Genomic DNA, 21,385 nt, shown 5'->3' with positions numbered 1-21,385 from the left:
GCCATAAATTAGCAAATCATCAACATATCACCAGGAAGGATCATCTGGTAGCGATTCTAGTCAGAAGGAAACACAGGCCTCAATAAGCGATCTTCACAAAGATATGAAGAACTGTAGACAGACAGGTACAGTAAATAGGAAGACAAACAGATAATTCAAGTTGACAGACCATCTTGGACTGATTAAGCATTCTGCTTTGATTAGCATTAAACATTTTGGGAAGGAAAAGAAATGCGATTGCCCTAATACCTTGGAAAAATGACCCTTTGACTGCTTCTGAAATTCAGTACAGAGGGGCAGATACCAAAAGCAAGTGTCATTAGATGCTGTATCGTATAATGTAATATGCCAGGTATTCCTGTCTGACAGGAGGGGTCTTGGCGGGTGTGGACCTGAGCTCTTCTTTCTTTGCATCTGTTTCGGATTCGTCTAAGCCACATCTTCAGTCCCTTTCAAACTATTTAAGGAGACTTGGATGCATATTAAGTGAATTTCCTGATACACTAATGGAATGAAGCCTTGCCCCCCTCCGTTCCCCTTGCCTGCTGTCTCTCTCCCTTCCACACACTTACCAAAATGTTCCAGCTATTGTTCTGAAAACAAGAATAGAAATGGAGGTGGGAGATCTACTTAGTACCTAAAAAAAAAAAAAAAAAGTCATGTTTAAGCTTAAACCTTTGCTCTCATATATTTATACTTCCACACACAAAAAAGAATTCTGAATATGATTTTTTGTAATTATAATCCCTGATTATTATTTCTGCTCAACCTCACATTTGATGGGTAAACCCTTACTGGTAGATTCAGGATCAAAAGAAGAAATGCAAACACTAGAGATGAAGTCCCACCGTGTTTCCTGTCTTCCTTCTATGCAACTCATTCTGACAGAAGTTTCTCCAAAGCTGTGCAAAGCTGTTTCTGGTAGACTGTGGGTTCGTTCCATTGCTGCTGCCATCATACATTGAACATAAACCAAGAAACTTTCTAACTGACCAAGTCCACTGTCTCTTTTTGTTAAAATACTATAGTAGCTAATGCAGGGTGAAAATCACAGAGATCAGAATCTGTTGCTAGAGGGGCTGTTCCTCCATACTTGGGTTTTTAGTAATGACATCACTTGTCCTTTCCTGGTGTTGCCTGACAATGGCCTGCTCCCACCCCCAGAACCCAGGGGATCTTTATCCCCTCTTTCTGGTAGCTTCTTCAATAAGGGGACATAGAAGCTGCTCAGAGATAGATGTATCCCATCTCTGAGAGAAGCTTTATGACGTTAGCCAACAGCCGCAAAAGGCAAATGCCAGTCACTGTGCAGAACAGCTTTAGGTAAGCACCCATCCCAACATGTTTGCTCAACCAACAATTACTCGAACCCCTACCATTTGCCAAGCACCATGGTGGGCGCTGTGGTTAAAAGGATGAAGAAGATGTGATTCTTGGTGTCTCAGAACTTATCTGAGTCTTTAGACCCATCAGGACCACCCAAGGAACCAGTGGCACCCAAGCAAAAAATTATATAGGAGCCCTGTCCCAGTGAAATGCTCTTTTGGCAGGAATTTTGTTCAATAAAATCATGAAGGTGTAAAACAATCATGAAGGTGACAAGCATTTTAGAGAGATTGCTGCTAAAAGCATTTCATAATTCATATCTTCCAAAGTACCCACTGGCAGAGTTTTGGGCAGAGGTAACAGAAAGGTGCCTAGCGTACCTAAAAACCTGTGGATCTAACAGTGCCCCCAGTACAAGAGGGGTGCAGAAAGGTTTGGAAGGGTAGGGAGGTGCTGACGCTACTCTGCGGGCTGCTCCATTTCTGTGCCTCTCCGTCCTCTGTGGGGCATATGCCTTAGCAAGCCCTGGATTCCCCCTGTTCTGTGTGTAACAGGTGCTGAAGGCCCGATGAAGCACATGCAAGTGTGTTGCGTCTACTCACAGTAAATGGCTAGCAGTATGTGTGAGCTGGGCCAACACCTTGGGTGTGGCTGAGGGACAAGGCAAGGATATGCCAACTCTATTGTCATGGAGGAAACCCTGGTAACATAGTGGTTAAGAGCTACCTTTGCTAACCAAAAAGGTTGGCAGTTCGCATCCACCAGGTGCTCCTTGGAAACTCTGTGGGGCAGTTTTACTCTGACCTGTATGAGTTGGAATTGACTTGACAGCAATAGGTTTTCTTCTTATTTTTTTTTAATTGTATGGGAGGGTCACTCCCAACAGCATGTGCTGTAAAACATGATACATGACTTACTAGAGTGTTAGAGATGGAGAAGGGGCTTCCTTTGCTAGGCAAAGCTAGCATGCCTCACCCTCTCCATGGCAAAATTAAAAGCCAGCTCTTTGCTCTGGCTCATTCTTCCTCTGTTTCACCTTCATTCTCAAAGGGTGAGACTGACCTTTGCGTACCTTGATCATCTGTGTTTTCAGTCTCTGCTTGGTCAGAGGCGGCATTATCAAGCGGAGACAGACAAGTCTGCTTTGGTCTGAATAGAGGAAAGCACCATCCAGGGTCCCAACCTCTCTGCAAGAGCAGAGACCCAACTAAGATTGGGAGAGTCAGGCCAAGAGGATACTAGCTTGTTTAAAAATGGCCAAAGGGCTCCTAGTCTGAAGTAGCATGCAGAGGGGTGAGGGTGTTGGGGAGAGACATAGGAATGACCAATGCAATTTGTGAGTTGAGCCGCTGTGGGATTGCTTGCTTAAGGCAACTGTATAATTGCGACCCTAGGAAGGAAGAAAGGAAAGGAGGAGGAGAAAGAAGGAAAAAAAAAGTGGTGATGATAATACCTACATCCTGGGTTATCATGAAAATTAAACGAGAAACTAAAGGTAAACAAGTATACCAGTTAGGGTTCTTCGGTTGCAGGCAGCAAAAACGGGTTTTTGCTAACTTAAGGAGAAAAGCATTTTTATTAAGGTCACAGAGCATCTTACAGACTCTAAGGGAAAGCTGAAAGATCCCAGAAAGGACAGATAAGAACCAGCGACGCAGAGCCTCTGGGATTTTAGGAAGTAGAACCTCAGGAGAAGTCTTTATAGGGCTTTGCTATCGGAATGAATCATTCAAGACTTGAATTCAGAGGAGAAAGCACTGACTGGCCTAGCTTGGGCAGGGAACCTTGATTATAGGTCCCAAGACTATATCTGATTCGGGAGTGATGGTTGTTAGAAGGAGGGTGCATTCTGAAGAGCAAAAACAACGAATATCTCCCGCATTGAGGCTCTCAAAAAAAAATAATAATAATTTTTTTTTTTTCTCCTAAGACTTGAGCAGAGGCTGCATGTAGGCTTGCTGTTGTTAGCTGCCGTGGAGTAAGCCCCTGACTCGTGGTGACCCGATGCATAATGGATCATTGTGATCCCTGGGTTTTTATTGGCTCATTTTTGGAAGTAGATTGCCAGGCCTTTCTTCCTAGTCCATCTTAGGCTGGAAGCTCTGCTGAAACCTGGTCAGCAACATGCAAGCCTCCACTGGGTAGTGGCTGCACGTGAGATACATTGACCAGTAATCAAAGCTGAGTTGTAGTCTGGTCAGGACATCCCAGCATTCTCTGTTGTGGCTGCCAGTTGTCTGTCCTCTGACCTTGGGGCTGTGTTAAACAGAGTCTTCTTTGCTGCACTGTTGGGATCAATTTGCTCAGCCTTCTGCCCCCATTTAGAGCAACAGCCTGCCTCCTCCAGACTAGCTCTATTGACAACTGGGTAAAATGATTATTTTCTTTCTCACTAGGAGGGAGAATGCTTTTCTTTCCTTTGTGATTAGCAAAGTACTAGATGTGGCAATGGGTATGAAATTATCTTATCACCCCGCCCTCCTTGATTTTTTTCGCTTAACAGGAAATGGTTAACACAAGGGTTTGGGATTGAGGATGTAATACACACTCTCAGCTGTATTGTTTTCATTTTTGTCCTCGTTACATGTACAGTTCTCTTGAGAACTTGAAACATCCTAGTAGATTGGAGGTAGCCGCATCAGCCAGTGAGCTAACAGGTTTGCTGTTACCTAACTGTTAAACTACTCCATTTACCATGGCATAGGGTGTCCAAGCAAAGCTTCTCCAACCAGTACATTGGTCAACAAATTAAAGCCCCACGAGTTTTTAGGGAAAGATAAGCCAACACAGACGGGGTTTAGCCTTTGTTAACCCTCAATGACCTCCCCCATGTAGAAGCCAGTTCCCTTGGGACAGGCTCTCAGTAAAGAAGGGGTATAACAGAGGAAGCGGGAAGGTAGGAATTGGATTAGCTTTCTTCCCTTTCAGCTGTGGGATCATGAGGCTCAAGGGAAAAGCTGGGTAATAGTGACCCTAAGGACCTGACCCAAATCGGGGAAAGCTGCCTTAAGATGAAGCAGCCCAAAAAAGCATGACAAGGTGAGATAGAACGTAAAGACCAGAAACTTCCTAAATTTCAGCTTGCACGAGAGTCTTGGAGTAGGAGTTATGCAGATACTGAATGGTTCAAGTTCAACGTAGGAGGAAAACCATGAACTTTGAGTATTGACCGCTATGTGGTTGTGGTTGTTGGGTCTCTAACCACCCCCACTTGCTTTCTTTATGATAAAATGCTGCTGAATTCCCTTGACAAGTACTCCTTAAAATTCATTCCCATCTTGTCAGCAGCTACCAATAGGCGGGAGGCTTTGCGGGGAGGTTGGACGAGGAAAGCATGATTAGAAGGCTCAGCAAAGAGACAGAAGAGATTCTAGCATATGTATTTGATATAAATATTATAGTTTTACAGAGACATCTAGATCAATATATGCCACATTTCATCTACCTTCTTGACAAAGTGAGCACAACGTATTCGGGGAAAGCTGTATAGGATTTTCAATTTACTCTGTATGATTTATTGTGACAGGAGAGCTATGGGTTTTTTAAGTTCTTTATACTTGTTCCAGTAAAAATGGATATAGTATCTTTAAAAATAAACAGCCCAGAGCTGTGCATTTTACATTGTCTTCCTGGAGTAAGGCACTGCTCAAGAGAGGTCTAAGACCTCCCCGCCCTTGGGGGACCTGATTGCAGTCAGACTGACTTCAGTTCTTGCTCTTTAGCTTTTTTAGAGGAGTGGGGGTAGTGAAGAAGGTAAACAAGGAGCTACTACAGTTGTCTAGACAAGATGCGATGATGCCTTGAACTTGGATGGTGGCAGAGAGCTGGAGCACCCTGGAAGGATTCATTAATGTCAGCTGGGAACTTGGTCAGTCACCACAGTCCAATCAGTATGGGCCCCTTCATTTTATAGTGACCGTCCCCAGGCCACATAGGACTGGAACCTCCGCCTCCCAATTCCCAGCCAAGATCCTCTCCATGGCACTAGCTGCTCCCTCTATTTGGAAGGCATCAAACAGAGGGGTATCTCTGCCTTTGCTCCGGCACTTGTCTCGCACTGAATCACTGGTCCTCAGTTTCTGCATTAAAATAACCCAGATACTAGACTAAGTATCTCCACATGCTGATCTGATGCAAAGGTAAATGTGAGAATGTGGAGGGGAGCCCATCATTGTCACAGCTCCTATTTTCAAAGGCCACTGGGTCTAAGAATCACTACCTGAATCCTTTCTATGGTATGTAGATTATAGTTTTTATTGAACGTAAACCAGGGCTTTGAACCAGTTCTTCCTGGTTCAGTCATGGCCTTGGAAGCAAAACCGGAATAGACCTGGATTTTTATAATTTGGGTCAACCAGAACAGTAACTGGAATGGGAAAAATTACAGATAGGAGCCCTGCTAGAAACCTAATCTCCCTCTTAGAAAACAAGGGCAGCATATGCACTGCATAGCAACCGAATCTCTTGCCCTTCAGATTCACGGCCGACAGTGCCCCTGTGAATGTGTGTCGCTCTCCACAGTCCAGCCAATAACCCAGTCTCATGGGTCAGGCTCCTGAAAGGGCTCACCTCTTCCGAATCTCCCGTTTCAGGCCTTTGACCTGTAATTTTTCCTGTTCCAGTTGTTGTTCTGGTTCACCCAAACTGTAAAAATTCACATCTGTTCCAGTTGCGCTTCATTGGCCATGATGGAACTGGTTTGAACCAGTTTGAAGCCCTGAACTAAACTCAACCTCAGTGGGTCTCTGGATGTCTGTTCAAGTGAAATGTCACTTATGCAAAAGTCCCAAGTTTTGTCTGGCTGCTGTCCTTCCTGCACCCTTTCTGCTTCCCTCTCTCGTGCTTCCTGCCATGAGTCAGTTATGCTACATTGTTCGTTCTGAACGGCACCAGTGGTGTTGAGCTCTGAAACTGCTGTTCCAACTCTCCTTGGGCATCACCAAGAGCAGGGTAGGGAGACTGAGAAAACTGTGCTGGATTTGTTGCTGGAGGTGGGGATGATAAATAACGGGAGAAGCACACCAATGCATTTAGTGAGGATGTGCCCAGGAAATACGCAGCTGGAGCTTTTCTGGGGAATCCTGGTAGAGTTCATGATACCAAAGAAAACAAACCCATTGCCGTTGAGTCAATTCTGCCTCCTAGTGACCCTACAGGACAGAGTAGAACTGCCCTGCTGCATTTCAAAAGCTGTAGTCTTTATGGAAGCAGACCGCCACATCCTTCCTGCACAGAGCAGCTGGTGGGTTTGAACCACCGACCTTTTTTTTGGTTAGCAGCTGAGTGCTTAGTCACTGTGCTACCAGGGCTCCTTAGAGTTCCTAATAGACGACGTTATTTTTCTTCTGGTTAGCCGCGTGATGTCCTGTTTGCTCCACCACCCTCCAGTGTTACCAGTTCCAGCTGCTGTCAAGTTGACACTGACTTGTGGAGCCCCTATGTGTGTCAGAGTAGAGCTGTGCTCCGTAGGGCTTTCAAAGGCTAATTTTTCAGAAATAGATCACCTGGCCTTTTTTCTGAGGCACCTCTGGGTGGACTCCAGCCTCCAACTTTTCAGTTAGCAGCCAAGCACGTTAACTGCCTGCAGCACCCATTCAGCCTAGTCCATGTTTATGGACCCCTGGCCCAGCACAAGACACCGCCAGCTTAAACTTGATGAGTAAGTCATTCCTGGCTTTAACTTCTTTCCGGAAAATGCCATCTGCTACTCTTTTGACATTTAAGATGTTTTCTCATTCATGTGAGATGTGTCTTTTTTTTTTAAAACCCAATCCTATGAGGTATTTGGGTATGTCTAGGAAGTATCCACAACTGTGCCCCTATGTACTTTATTTTATATATGAATATGTATGCAGCACACACACAAATGTATATACATTTGTCTACAGAAACACTTATACATTCACACCCATACGTTCATATATCCCTATCTATGCGTATATAAACGTACCTATCTACCTATGTGTCTTAGCCATCTAGTGCTCCTGTAACAGAAATACCACAAGTGGATGGCTTTAACAAAGATAAATTTATTCCCACGGACTAGGAGCTGAGAAGTTCAAATTCAGGGTACCAGCTCCAGGGGAAGGCTTTCTCTCTGTCGGCTCTGGGGGAAGGTCCTTGTCATCAGTCTTTTCTGCTCAGGGGTTTCACAGCACAGGGACCCCTGAGATGTATCCTTTAATCTGAGCCATTAACATTAACTTGCGTTACCTTTGCCCAAGATTTTGTTCACAGAGCTAAGCAAAAGCTTTAAAAGACAAAGTCTGTCAGATCAGAAGTGGTTATTGATTTAAATGTGTTGGCCATCTACACCAACCATGTGACCAGGCCCTATAGAAATCAGTTAAGATAGCCAGTGGTCTAAAAGTTAAAATCCAGAGCCATAGATGGTACCAGTTTAGCTCCCTTCATAGTTACCCTAAATAGTCTCCATTGTTAACGGATGGTTTGGATCTTTGTTAACCCCTGGATTCCTGAGGCTGGTGGGGAAGTCCTGTGCTGGGCGTGGCATGCTGTGGCGTCTAAAATGATCATTGGCAGAACTTCACAATCCCTGGGCTTACCACAAATTATGTGGCATAAGTTAAAACTTTGATTAGAGTTCCTCACCAGTGGGACTCCTGATTTCTGCCCATCACTCACTCATTGCTGTCTTGAGCCCTCTAACCCGACTGACCAGAATCTAGTGATACTGCAACAGGTGATGCTGTAGGTCAGGTTCACCATCATCCACCCCAGTCCCCAAGCTAAGCCTCTTTCCTGGCCCACTGAGGGCCCCTTCAACATCCCCTCTACCCTGTGTCCGAAGGACCTTCTGTTGGCCCAGCCCTGCCCTGTTTTGAAGACGCAGAAGCTGAAGCCCTCCAGCCTGTGTACTTTCCGAGTCCCTGGATAGTGCAGACACTCGGCTGCTAACCAAAAGCTTGGTGGTTTGAATCCACCCAGCAGCACCTCAAAAGAAAGGCCTGATGATATACTTCTAAAAAATAAGCCGTTGAAAAAACCCTGTGGAGGCAGTTCTGCTCTGACACACGCGGGGCCCCCATGAGTCGGAATCGACTCAATGGTGCCTTTTTCTTTTTTTTTGGATGTTCTTTCCTTTCCACCACCATCATCTTAGTATTAGTGTCAGAGACCTGGATAGCATCCTGGACATGCCACTTTTACTTGGCTGAGGAAGCTGGGCATGTGACTCACGGAAATTGAGCTTCAGAGAGGTTATCTGAAAAGATGCGGCTAAGAAGGCAGGGTTGTTTGGAAATTCGGTGAGATTATATAGGCCACAGCACTTTATATCTTTTAGGTAGTGATTCACAGATGTCTCATTGATTCCAGCAGTTAATAATGCTTCCAATGGGCCAAAGCCTTTTCTCACATCTGTTTAAACAAAGAGATAGCTATTTACTACTTAAATAAATCTACTGAAAGAAACCCTCAGCAAATCTCGTGAATCAGATACTTCCCTAGCCCTTCCAAAGCTCTGACATTTTAGTTATAAGAGGTAGAATTTGAGACCTTGCCCCAGACTATTCAGTTATTTAGCATTAGAGTTGAGTTTGAATCCTTAACACAGGACTATCAAAATATGAATCTCAAATGGTAGATCTGTGGGTGTCATGGAACCCAGCAGAGATACCTTGGGTGGGGATCTTTTTGGAGTTCCCCTGATCATGTGGTATTAACAGTCATCATTTTCTTTCTAAGGATGGCACAGCCTCCTCTCAATCTTAGCATATTTTCGATAAATAAAGATACATTAAATTCCACTTCTTTTCTCTCTGCAATAACATCTCTCCCCAAACCACTTCCATTGGAATTTTCAAAAGTCCTGAAAATATTTGAGGGAAGTAACTTTTCCCCTCTCCCCTTCCACCCCTGGTGCTCCTGTGGGGCCACTGTCCCCAGACGCTGGCTGGTAGAAGCAGATCTCCTCATCAGATGCTGAGTCAAAGAGGTGGCTTCTCCCCAGCCATCAATTCTAACTGCATTCCAACATTTTCAGTACGTGGGCTCTTCGGTCACTTTCACTCTACGGAAAACAAAATGGAGGGAGATGGTTATTGGCACGAAAGGGGGAAGCCGTAAATCTTCAAATCAGATACAGGACAGATTGGAACAATATGAGTTCTCCAAGGTTGCCATGATAATGCCCCTAATAACTCTCCTTGGGCAAAAAGGCAATCTGCTTTCAATCAATCTCGCTTTTTCTGAGCAAAAATACCAATTATGTTGAAGGAAGATTTTTTTTTTCTTCCTCTTTGATAAAGACTGCTCTCTACCCCCAAAATCATGCTGTAGCTAAAAGATGTATTTTCCATTGTCTAGAATAGTATTGGACAGCTAGCACCAAATGAGAAAAGGCAATCCTTTTTTTTTTTTTTTCTTCTTTCTCTCCTTTTTTGCCAGCATTTGTCTTCTTCTTAAGAGAAGTGAAAGCTAATTAAAGGCTTAAGGGATAATATTGATTGCATTGGAATATATTTTATATACCCGGCACATCTTCAGCTAAGAGAACCCTGACTCTTTCTGAGGCGGAATAAATCAGCTGGCTGAGCCTTTGATTCAGGGTGGGAGGGGGCTCATCTCCTCTCCTTCCACCTCACACTCATCTTTCCCAGGGATGAAGGATTTCAGAAGAGGAGGGCATGCTGGCAGACTTTCATTTGCTTCTTTGTGTACTGGATAGAAAGGATGAATGTTCAGGCATTTCCCCGGACCTCTCATTGATTTGAATCCAGCTTTGAATAATAACCAGGCTTACTCTGGTACAGAACTTTGAACTTTGCAATGCCTGGAGCAATACCAAGACACTGGCCGGGTGGCCTTAACCCTTATTGAATGTGGGGCTAAGTAACTTCCCCAGGATCACACACATCCTTGGTGGCAGAGCAGGAGATCAGATCTGGCTACTTGTCACATCCAGGTAATGGAAGAACCCCGATCATGAATGTGTCCTGTGGCAGAACCCATTAGCTGGATTCATATTGACCTTGTTCTTAATCTTGCATGTTTGTGGGCAGGAAGCATTAGAGCTGTGCTGAGCAGCTCCGTTGCCATGTGTGGGGCAGTCGGGTCAGGAGGAGGGTCCTATTTCTCCATCGCTTCTGAGCACACCAAGCAAATTCAGAATCAGAAATCTTACTCAGAACATGGAAATTCACTTGCACTCCATTTTGTCCACAAAAACGCACATGCATCCCAAGAAACATTTTAATATATGACATGATGAAAATGTATATAATCTGTGTGTTTAATTTGCACTGTATATTCTAACATACAGCAGTGAGGAGGGAGTCAGTCACATGGGTTTCAGGCATTAAAGTTGGATAGGTGGCCAGAGCATCTTCCCTGAACCTTGCAGGTTCAGGCTAAAGAGCAAAGTGATCATGCTGAGACGTCTCTCCTGAAGTGGTCCCCTGACATTCCTCCCTCCCAGTGATGGCCGCTGCTTGCCCAATCTCTGACTGCATCGCCGGAACAATAACAGTCCATAATGATGATATTATTAACTGCACCGTGCATATTATTGATTTACTCTTTGTTCTGCATCATTATCCTTTCACCGTGAGTTTACTGCATTATTCGCACACACTTACTCAAGCACCAAATTACAGCGAAAGGGCAGGCTCTTGTGATGGCGCCTAATGGGACATCGCATAAGCCATCATCACTGCCTCTTACTACGAGTACCTCCGGCCAGTGAGCGCTCTGCCGGGCTGGAACGTGCACAGAGCACTTAGGAAGTGCAGGAGACCTGGCCACTCTAAATTTTTGCCCAGCAAATCACCGTGCTTCGTGTTTGCCACCTGCCCGAGCCTCGAAGCCTGGCCAGGAATTCTGCCCCAGTCACTGTCAGCCTAAGTGGGCTGGAGACCTGGGCTGAGCCCCTTGCCGTAGCCTCTTTATAAGAAGCCAGCGAGTTTCACCTCCACGTTCAGTCCCCACTTTGGGCTTGGGGCTAATTCTTGTACCCAAATTGTTACCGGGAATCATGTGGCTAGCGTAAGCTGGCACAGCAGCAGCCCAGGGAAGAAGCCAGGAGCCCCCAAAAGTTGGAGGGACAGCTGCAGTTCTGGAAGAGGGTCTCGTGGCCTCAGGGGCAGCCACCATCTCCCGAAAAAGAAGTCCAAACCACCGTTGAACAAGACCGTCAATCCGGCCTCATGCCTTCCTGGCTTCTCCCCGTCTTGGGGTAAATCCCTTTGGCTCTCTTGGAAATCCCAGGCCCCCTGAGAGAGTCGCCCCTTGGGGACGCGCAGCCTGCCAGCACGATCCCCGATTCCACAGGCGTCCCATCCTCGTTTCGCCCTGAGTAATGCTCACTTACTGTAAAGTGTTCCATGCCCCCATTGTCAGAGGAGTTATGGCGGAAAAATGCAAAATTCCCTTTTTACTGCTTATGGCCAGCACAGCCTATAACGTGTCAAGCTGCACATTAGCCACCCTGGTAAAAGTCCGCTTTCTTATACACAAAATCATCGTTTCAGCAAGATTTGTTATCTCATTACCTGATAAGCTCTATGTCATAAACCAAGACTCATACAGTAAATCTCCTGGGAGGACGCTTTGTGGGCAGACAGGGAGAGATATGAATCTGCAGGGGGCTTGATAATGCAGCGTTTAAACGCAAGCATAATGTCACTTATTGTTAAATGCATAAAACCACTCGGCCAAACGTTGAGCTGTTAATAGGATTTTGTGCAGCATCAGGTGAGGAGCCATATGCTTTTCCTGCCTAGGTGTCTCTAAGCACCCGCTAGCCCCGCTGCTTCGCCTCACAGCCCTCCAGGGACGGGAGCTGGGTTTATGGTGGCCGCGGGAGGTGATGGATGCTCCCCCTGCAGCTGCTGTGTGTCCTCTGTCTTGCCAGGGAGTGAGGTGCTGGGGCGTCTCTGGGCCCCGCAGATCTAACTGGCTTTTCCCATGCAGGCACATTGTGGTCTGTGGACACATCACTCTGGAGAGTGTTTCCAACTTCCTGAAGGACTTTCTGCACAAGGACCGGGACGATGTCAACGTGGAGATTGTCTTTCTTCACAAGTAAGAGGCCCCTGGTGTTTGCAAGCCCTTGACCCAACCACACGCCCTGCAGGAGACTCCCTAAATGCCCATGGGGCGGGGGGTGATGGTGTCAGCATTGGGGGCAGGGCAGAGTTGATTAAGCCATCCTCTCTGCCGGCGTCATTGGAGAAGAAAATCCAGAAGCAATGGAAAGGAAAGCAATCACTAGCTAAACAGGAGAGCAGAGCCTGCCTCTGGGGAGGCAATTCTGAGCCCGAGTCTGCATTCCTCTCTGGAAGAAATAACAGTAGGGTTCATTGTTGGTCACACACATCATTACTGTTCCCTCAGCAACCCGGGTCTGTGTGATCCAGGTGTATCCGCAGCATCTGGGTGTGAGATGATTATCTGTGTGGTGTGGACAGTTTGGGGATGCAGGAGTGAGGTGTTGACCAAGCCAGACACACAGAAGAGAGAGCAGGGTATAGAGTTATAACAGCAGCAACAACTGCCATTTCTAGAAGCCTCCAGCGTGGGGTGCTCTGCCTGACGCTGTACATGCTGTCTTTCATTTCATCAGCAAAAGGAGTAAAAGTACATGCTCCAGACTCAGATCTCTTGATCTGAACCCTGTCTCGACTGAACAGGGTACGTAACCTCCCTCAACTTCCACATCCATAAAATGGGGAGATGCTAATGGTTGCTACCTCATCAGGCTGTGTGAGAATGAAGTGAAACAATCCATGTAAAGGGTGCAGTCAGGCACACAGCAAGTGTTCAATAAATGCTAGCTGTTATCATCAAAGATAAAACATACTGGACTGCACGACCAGTTTAGGAGGTAAGTCTTATCTTCATTTAACAGATGAGGAAAGCAAGATGTCACCCCTTCACCTGAGTTTCTTGAGGTTTTTAGTTTTGCCCGATCCCTTTATAGGTAAAAGGTAGTTTGCCGCAGGAATGGAGAGAATTTGGGGACTCAGCCGTCTTGGCCTGGGCAACACTATCTTCTTTTAAGGAGATGGCAATACCATGGCGCCGCGTTGCGAAGGGCCAGGACAAAGGTCTGTGGTGGTGGTGGTGTTGGCTGGACCCGGCGTTCGCTGCCCAGGGCTCCACCCTGCCCAGGGGTGCGCTGAGATGTTAGGATCCTGGAGGTGACTTCAGTAGAGGCTTTTTGTTCTGTACATCCCCTTTTCTGGCATTTGTTCACAGAATGCCCTGCGTTCTGGTGCTGCCCAAATTTCTGACTTGCCACCATGTTTAAGAACTAGCATTTTCCTTCTCGGTACTGACTTCTCCAGACTCTGGAAAGATAGGCCAGGCTATGGAGCAGGTGCCCATGGGCCCAGTTCAGTGCTTGGCCACTGACTATCAGCCGTGGGACCGTTCTCTGCCAGAACATTTTGGGAAGTTCAAGAGAAACGTAGTATATAGGTTCTGCCCTCACATGGGTTGAGGAATTCAAGATGAGCACTTTGGTAACAATTAGAGGACAACATCAGATCCTGTGTTAGCCAATGGATGCTGAGGTCGGGTTAATTAGTATTGGGGCATCAGTGTCAGGGAGAGATAGGTGCTGCTTAGTTACCAGGGCAGACCTGTGAAATGGACCCTGGGAGACTGGCTGGATTTGTATGGGCAGCTGCTTTTCTCTCCCCAACTGCTTTCATCTGAATAAACAAGCTGGCTGCTCATGGTTTGGTTGCTGGGACTCACCTTCGCGTCCCCATTATCTATCAGTGTCAGACTCATGGTAGATGTCCCCATTAGTTAATCTTTCAAAGCTTTGGGTTAATAACATGCCTTGCTCTAGTGTCCTTTTGAGGTTTAAATGAGTGAATACTTGCCAGGTGCTTAGAGCCGTGTCTGTCATGTATTAAATGCTCGAAATGTTAACATATCAATACTAAATACGTAATAAATGTTAGGCAAGTGCTGACTTACCACTTGGCACAATAAAAAAAAGAAATCGTCATCAAGTTGATTCTGACTCATAGAGACTCTATAGGACAGCAGAGTAGAACTGCCCCATAGGGTTTCCAAGGCTGTAATCTTTACAGAAGCAGACTGCCGCATATTTCTCCTATGGAGTGGCTGGTAGATTCGAACCACTAACCTTTAGGTTAGCAGCCGAGCACTTTAGCCACTGCACCACCAGCACTCCTACTTGGCACTTAGTAGGTTCTAATTGGAGCCCTGGTGGTGCAGTGGTTAAGGATTCAGCTGCTAACCAAAAGGTCGGCAGTTTGAATCCACTAGCCCCTCCTTGGAAACCCTATGGGGCAGTTCTACTCTGTCCTGTAGGGTCACTATGAGTCGGAATCAACTTGAAGGCAATGGGTTTGGGTTTTAGGTTCTAATTAAATATAGATTCCCAGTGCCTAGCACAATAATGTATAGAGAATAGGCATTTTTCATCTCTGCAGATGTTGTAAATGAATGAATAGGTTAGTGTTTTTTAGCATGTGTTCTCCAGGGGGAAACACGTGAAGTCCTACAACTCGCATGCACAGCGTACCAGGTGCGTGGAGTGAGTCTGTAAGAGCAGCACCGAGGAAGGTCATCCTGTCTGTGGCTTCTTAGGGTGACATTTTTGAGCCAGGCCTTGCGGGATGAGAAGTCTGTGAAGTGGAGAAGCAGGGGAAGGCCACTTCTGGTGAAGGGAACAGAAGGACAGCTGTCTTAGGGGAACCTTTGACCAGTCACTGATGTCACGGCCTTGGTTTCTCTATTCCAAATGTAGCATTTCCATCCGTAACAAAATCAAAGGCATTTGGCCCCAGGCTATAGAATTTGTAGAGATCGTGAGCGCCTTCTTTTACCTGGGTATAGGTTTTTGGTGTTCATTTGGCCTGGGTTTTCTGTCTCTTGAGTGTGAACCCTGTATTTGTGGCAAGGAAAGGGGCTGTTTGGAGGGCGAAAGCTCCTTCCAGGACTGCCTCTGTGGACATTAGAGACAGGAGGCGGTGGAGGCGGAATACCCCTGTTTGTTATGTTAATGGATCTTTCTTCTCTCCCTGCACAGCATTTCCCCTAACCTGGAGCTTGAAGCTCTGTTCAAACGGCATTTTACTCAGGTGGAATTTTATCAGGGCTCAGTCCTCAATCCACATGATCTTGCGAGAGTCAAGGTAAGGAAGAGCAGGTGACTTCTGCTTTTACTCCATCTGGGGGCAGGGAGGTCTGACACAGTGGTGAGGGGACATGCCTCCTAGGATGGCCAAAAGGCACTCCTGCATCTCTAACGAGATACCTCAGGTGCTACCAATGTTGACATCACCCTTCCATGGATCCCAAGGCTTTGTTCTGCTGGCCCGTGCTAGGCCTCCTCCAAGCATCCCACACTTAACTAGTCATAACCAACTAACCAGTTGCTGTTGAGTCAACCCCAACTCATGGTGACCCCAGGTGTGTAAGAGTAGAAATGTGCTCTGTAGGGTTTTCAAGGACTCATTTTTTGGAAGTAGATCCCCAGGCCTTTTTTCTGAGAAACCTTTGGGTGGACTTGAACCTCCAACCTTTCAGTTAGCAGCCAAGCACATTAATTGTTTCTACCACCCAGAGACTCCCTGGACTAGTCATAGCATGAACTTATTTTGCTGGTTCCCTCAATATCCACCACTCCTAAAGGAAGTGGGCCAGTCTATGCGCTCGGTAGTCTCGAACACAACATAATCAAGTGAGTCCTATCTTGAATGTTAAGTTGGGCTCAACAAAGCTCAGACACTTATTATTTACACCTGTAAGGAACATTAAGGATAGAGGATAAAATAAATTTTTCATAAGCTATAAAAATTTTTGAGCTTCCTTTTTCCCCCACCAAAGATTCAAAGTGCAAAAATTTAACCATGCAGGTATCTGATAGTATTTGGTAACAGGCAAATCTACCTTTCCAGAATTTGCTAAGTTAGAATTTCTCATAAAGCGTACCTGAGGCTTAAAAGGGAAAGACGTGCTAATTTACTCATATTGTATGGATTTTGGAAGCACGCTCAATATTTGCAAGGCAGTGGGTATACGTTAATATTATAAATCCACTGGAGTTAAAATGCCAAGTGAATCAGTAAATAATATAGCTGGCAACTATGAATAAGCCAGAGAGTTTGGGTAAAGTCTTTGGATTATTAAGGAAAACTAGAAACAATTTTTGATACAGTATGGGGGAAACTGTGCCCTCCCACCAATGCAGGAAGAATGGTCTATTAGCCACAAAATGCCAAGTAGGACAGATTACTGACCTGAGCCAGCATGAGAATTCTTCTGCTTATTTAGTCCAGGTAATCAATATCATCCCAACATTATCCAAGTTGGGGCTAATGTGAAGTCTTAGGAGAACATAAACTTATGGACCTAATTTAAATGGAAACAATTGTTAGCATTATCAAGTTCATGACCCCCCTCTGAGGATCTTTTGGCTCACGTTTAAGGGAGCAGTGGGTTTATGGGTAAGTGACATAAGTGGTCTGGGTTCATCTGCTAACCTAAAAGCTGGCAGTTGGAACCTACCCAGCTGCTCTGCGGAAGAAAGGCCTGGTGAACTGCTTCCGTAAAGATGACAGTCAAGAAAGCTCCATGGAGCGGTTCTGCTCTGTGATGTGGAGTCGCAGGTTTTTGGGGTTTGGCTCAAGTTTAGATTGAGTCAGCAGATTATATTTTGTAATCATCTGTAACATATTTCATACACGTGAATTTATTGTCTTCTGAATATCTGAATAATAATTGAGTACTAAACAATATGGAGCTGCTATCTGATCTCCTCTTATTCCACAGAGAATGAAGATATGAAAAAAGGTTAGATGGAGAACTTCGAAGTCTAAATTTCTGAGTCCCCAAGAACTGTTACCTTGTTAACCTGACGGGAGGGCTTTAGCCTACCCACCTCCATTTCTCCACTGGGACAATTAGGATGGTGGTGCAGGCTGTTGGGAAATGAGGAGGGGAATTCTGAACGGAAATGCTTAATTAATTGTTATTTAAAGAAACTGAGAAATCTAGCAAGTGACTATGCCAAATGTGAAGTATAATTATCAAGGTGCGTGTTGTATCCTCCCGCATCTACAAGATGAAACGTTGATACCATAACAAGAATTTTCAGCCTGTACTTTTGGCAAAAACTAGAATCTCTCAGGATTATTACTATTATTATTTTTCTTCCTATTGCAAAGCACCGGGTTCTCCACGAGCTGTCAGCAGAGAGAGACTGCAACCATGGGCCGCTACTTATGTTTGTCTTTTGTGATTTTCCTTTTGGTGTCTTAGATAGAGTCAGCAGATGCGTGCCTGATCCTTGCCAATAAGTACTGCGCTGACCCGGATGCTGAAGATGCTTCCAACATCATGAGGTGACCTTGGGGAGGCCGGGGAGGGTCTCAGGCGTGGCACTCTGCCGTCCACTCAGTGTCCTTTGTTGGGGCCCCCTGTAGAGGACCGTCCCTGCTGCACCTTCTTTCCCCCATGAGCCACCGCACAACTGGCCACCTGCATAGGCCCAGGGGAGCCGAGGCGGTTGGTGATGGGTGATAAAGGCATTGACATAGGGCGCCGTCAGCAGGAAGCTTACCTTTAACAGATGGGAACTCTGGGCTCACAGGTAGTATGGGGTTTGCGGTACCTTGAGACAGAAGCAGAAAAGGAAAGACAGATTTAATGAGTCCAGACCTGAATTAAGTTACCATGTTCGTTAAGAGGGAGTGGACCTGAGAGATTACATCTGGGAGTGATACTGTCCCCCTCGGACATTTGACAATATCTGGGGACGTTTCTGGTTATCACAACTGGGGGGATGCTCCTAGCAAATTAGTGAGAAGAGGCCAGGGATGCTGCTAATCATGGTATAATACACAGGATGGCCCCCCACAACCTACAGTGCACAGGATGGCCCCCACAACCTACAGTGCACAGGGTGGCCCCCCATAACCTACAGTGCACAGGATGGCCCCCACAACCTACAGTGCACAGGATGGCCCCCACAACCTACAGTGCACAGGACCGCCCCCCATAACCTACAGCGTACAGGATGGCCCCCACAACCTACAGCGTACAGGTTGGCCCCCACAACCTACAGTGCACAGGACGGCCCCCCATAACCTACAGTACACAGGATGGCCCCCACAACCTACAGTGCACAGGATGGCCCCCACAACCTACAGTGCACAGATCGCCCCCACAACCTACAGTGCACAGGATGGCCCCCACAACCTACAGTGCAAGGATGGCCCCCCATAACCTACAGTACGCAGGATGGCCCCCACAACCTACAGTGCATAGAATGGCCCCCACAACCTACAGTGCACAAGACGGCCCCCCATAACCTACAGTACACAGGATGGCCCCCACAACCTATAGTGCACAGATGGCCCCCACAACCTACAGTGCAGGGATGGCCCCCCATAACCTACAGCGCACAGGATGTACCCCCACAGCCTATAACGTACAGAATAGCCCCCCCCCCCCACAACAGAGAAATATCTGGCCCAAAATGTTGATAATGGCTAAATGGAGAAACCCCGTGTTAGGGCTTTCCCAGGTGTGTCTACAGCCTGTTGATTAGTAACCCCACCCCGCAAAAAGCAGCTTACTGACCAATAAGCTTGTTTCAACCAGTTTCCCAAAATTAAATTGTTTTCGTCACTGAAAGCCCTCTCAGTGCTATGCTATTTTTTCTCCTCAGTGCTATTATGAATCTTAGAGAATTCTACAGAGAATTTCTCAAACCTCTTTGGACTACAAGCTGTACCCCCACTCCCTTTTTTTGACATACCATCTTCTGTGGGGACCTTCTTTGGAAAACACTGTCCTGTGCCTTTACTGTAAGTGGGTTAAAAACCAAACCAAACCCGTTGCTACTGAGTCAATTCTGACTCCTAGCAATCCTATTGGGCAGGAAAGAACTGCTCCACAGGGTTTCCAAGGAGCTGCTGGTAGACTCAAACTGCCGACTTTTTGGTTAGCAGCCAAGCTCTTAACCAGTACAGTCTCTACTCCAGCTCTAACATCTTTTTCTTTTCTCTTTTCCAAAGAAAATTGTTGAGTTTTTGTTCTGTCCCTAGACCCGTATTTCAGATATCCTGTGACTGTGAAATGATCAGAAAGTTCAGACATTTTGCCCCAGTTTAAGTCCCTCTGGAATTCTTTTCTTCTCTAGCATGGTTGCAGTATAGTTAAGAGAACTGCAAGGGCCTCATAAAGAGAATGCTCTAAAAGGGAGATGAGCTACAAGAAAACATATCAGTCCCATCGTATTCCTGGGAATCCCTGCCTAATTGTCAGCAGCTATCCTTTTGGTCTAGACAGAGATTCCTGATCCCCACCGCTTGGTTACTGTGTCCTGGGGTTTCACCTGAGGCTGAAGGTTGGGAAGGTGCCTTTGAATCGTTACAGTTCTGGCATCTCCTTTGTCTTTGCTTTTAATCAGTGGCCCCAAGTGACAAGAGCTTCCTTTCCCATCAGGGAGGTTGAGGGATTCCTTCAGTGTTTCCTGGGAGCACATGCTCCCGACAGCATCTGGTTCTTCTGGTTCTTGAGTCTGGCAGGCAACATCTGGCACCATGTTCTCTCCACTCCCTTCTCCTTGGCAATATGCTTCATGCAGTCATTTGAAGGAGGTTGATACATGAGCTCTCCTAAGTACTGGGCTTGCCAGCCTGCAGAGAGCTGTTAGAATGGCATCTGGCTTCACACCTGGCCCTTTGCAGCTGCCCAGTCCCTGAGTAGTCACAGCTGGAAAGTGACTACAACCGCCCAAATGTGGAGTGTGTCATCTGCCCTTTTCCTTGAACTAGGATTTCCATCCTTCAACCCTGAAAGTGTTGCTACCCCCAGAGCCAGTTGAAGTGATAAGAATGTAGCCTTTAAGAAACCAGACTCCTTTATCTTCAGATTTTCAAATAAAAAAAGAAATAAAAGCAGATGAATCTTAAGGTTTTGGCCCCACAAAGAAGTTTGGGCCTAGCACTGCTTTTTCCCAAAGTGAATAAGAGAAATGAGGGATAGTTTTGAAATGGATGTTTCTTTTAATCAGAATATTTTATTTAAGCCTTGACTGTGAAATGTTAATGTGAAGACATATAGAGGTACCAGGATGATTGGTGTGACACCAAGGCATAAAAATTACTGAACAAAGGTAGTATCCAACATGTAATTAAGCCAGTCGTCATTAACCAGAGCCAAAACTAAAGCCTAGGGAGCAAAAGAAATGGGAAACTCAGGCTAAAGGTCGGTTTCATCTTCCCCATATTTGTATAACCCTCCTTTCTCCTGAGTTTAATGAGACCAATCGGCCCCTTTTCCAACGAAAATGTCAAAGGTCAATTTGAACTGAGGGAATACAGAGACTTGGCTGTTGTCATTTACTGAATTCTAAGGGTAATAGGGCCCACAGCCCTAGAGTTATAGGCACGGGCCAACACAGCACTTCTTCAAAATTAAAATGAACTTCTTCAGGTACAAAAGCCCAGGGTGAATACGTGCAGGCAGAGGCCTCAGAGCCATCCATTCCCAATTTCACAAGTTACAGTTCTTCTGACCAAGCTGCTCCCTGGCCGCCTCCCCTTCATCTTTGTACAAAGAGCGATGAGGATGAGGAGTAGAGCACGCCTGGGTGGGAATTTAGGGGGGTGGTGGTCGTAATAAATGCTCTTGTATTTCAGATCAGGCTCAGAGGGTGGGCCTTTCTGTGGCATTCCATTCTTTAGCCTTTCTTGTCACAGAAGGAAGTGCACAGTGTCACCTCTGACAGGGTCGGTAATGAGAAAAACCATCACTTACATGTGAGAGAGGTTTTAATGATTTCAAAGCGTTTTCACATCTGGTCTCCCATTAGCCGCTCATACCAAGCCTGTGAAGTAATAAAGCAGGTACTGCTGTCCCCAACACCAGATGAGCAAACAGGCACAGAGAGGCCAGGCGTTTCCTGGAGGTCACCCAGTTCATTGGTAGAATACCTGCGACTAGGACCCAGGGGTGGCCGTTCTGTCTGTCCCCTGCCCCTTCCCACAGCAATGGGCTTGAGAGTAGAAGTGAGGGTGGGTGCAGACAGTGGTTAACTCCGAGT

At 46.1% G+C, this 21,385-nt stretch overlaps 1 protein-coding gene across 9 annotated transcripts in view; it reads left to right on the top strand.

Annotated features, from left to right (window-relative positions):
• KCNMA1 (potassium calcium-activated channel subfamily M alpha 1) overlaps positions 1–21,385 on the top strand; it is a 917,661-nt gene that overhangs the window by 604,086 nt on the left and 292,190 nt on the right. For all 9 annotated transcript variants that reach the window (XM_023547132.2, XM_010589260.2, XM_010589253.2 and 6 more), the window contains 3 exons: positions 12,259–12,369; positions 15,359–15,464; positions 17,593–17,675. In XM_023547132.2, the coding sequence (XP_023402900.1) occupies positions 12,259–12,369; positions 15,359–15,464; positions 17,593–17,675 (300 nt within the window). The remainder of the gene's footprint in view (positions 1–12,258; positions 12,370–15,358; positions 15,465–17,592; positions 17,676–21,385) is intronic.

This window comes from Loxodonta africana, chromosome 16 (assembly GCF_030014295.1).
Source record: "Loxodonta africana isolate mLoxAfr1 chromosome 16, mLoxAfr1.hap2, whole genome shotgun sequence".
Lineage (NCBI taxonomy): Eukaryota > Metazoa > Chordata > Mammalia > Proboscidea > Elephantidae > Loxodonta > Loxodonta africana.
This window is presented reverse-complemented; position numbering and strand designations above follow the sequence as displayed.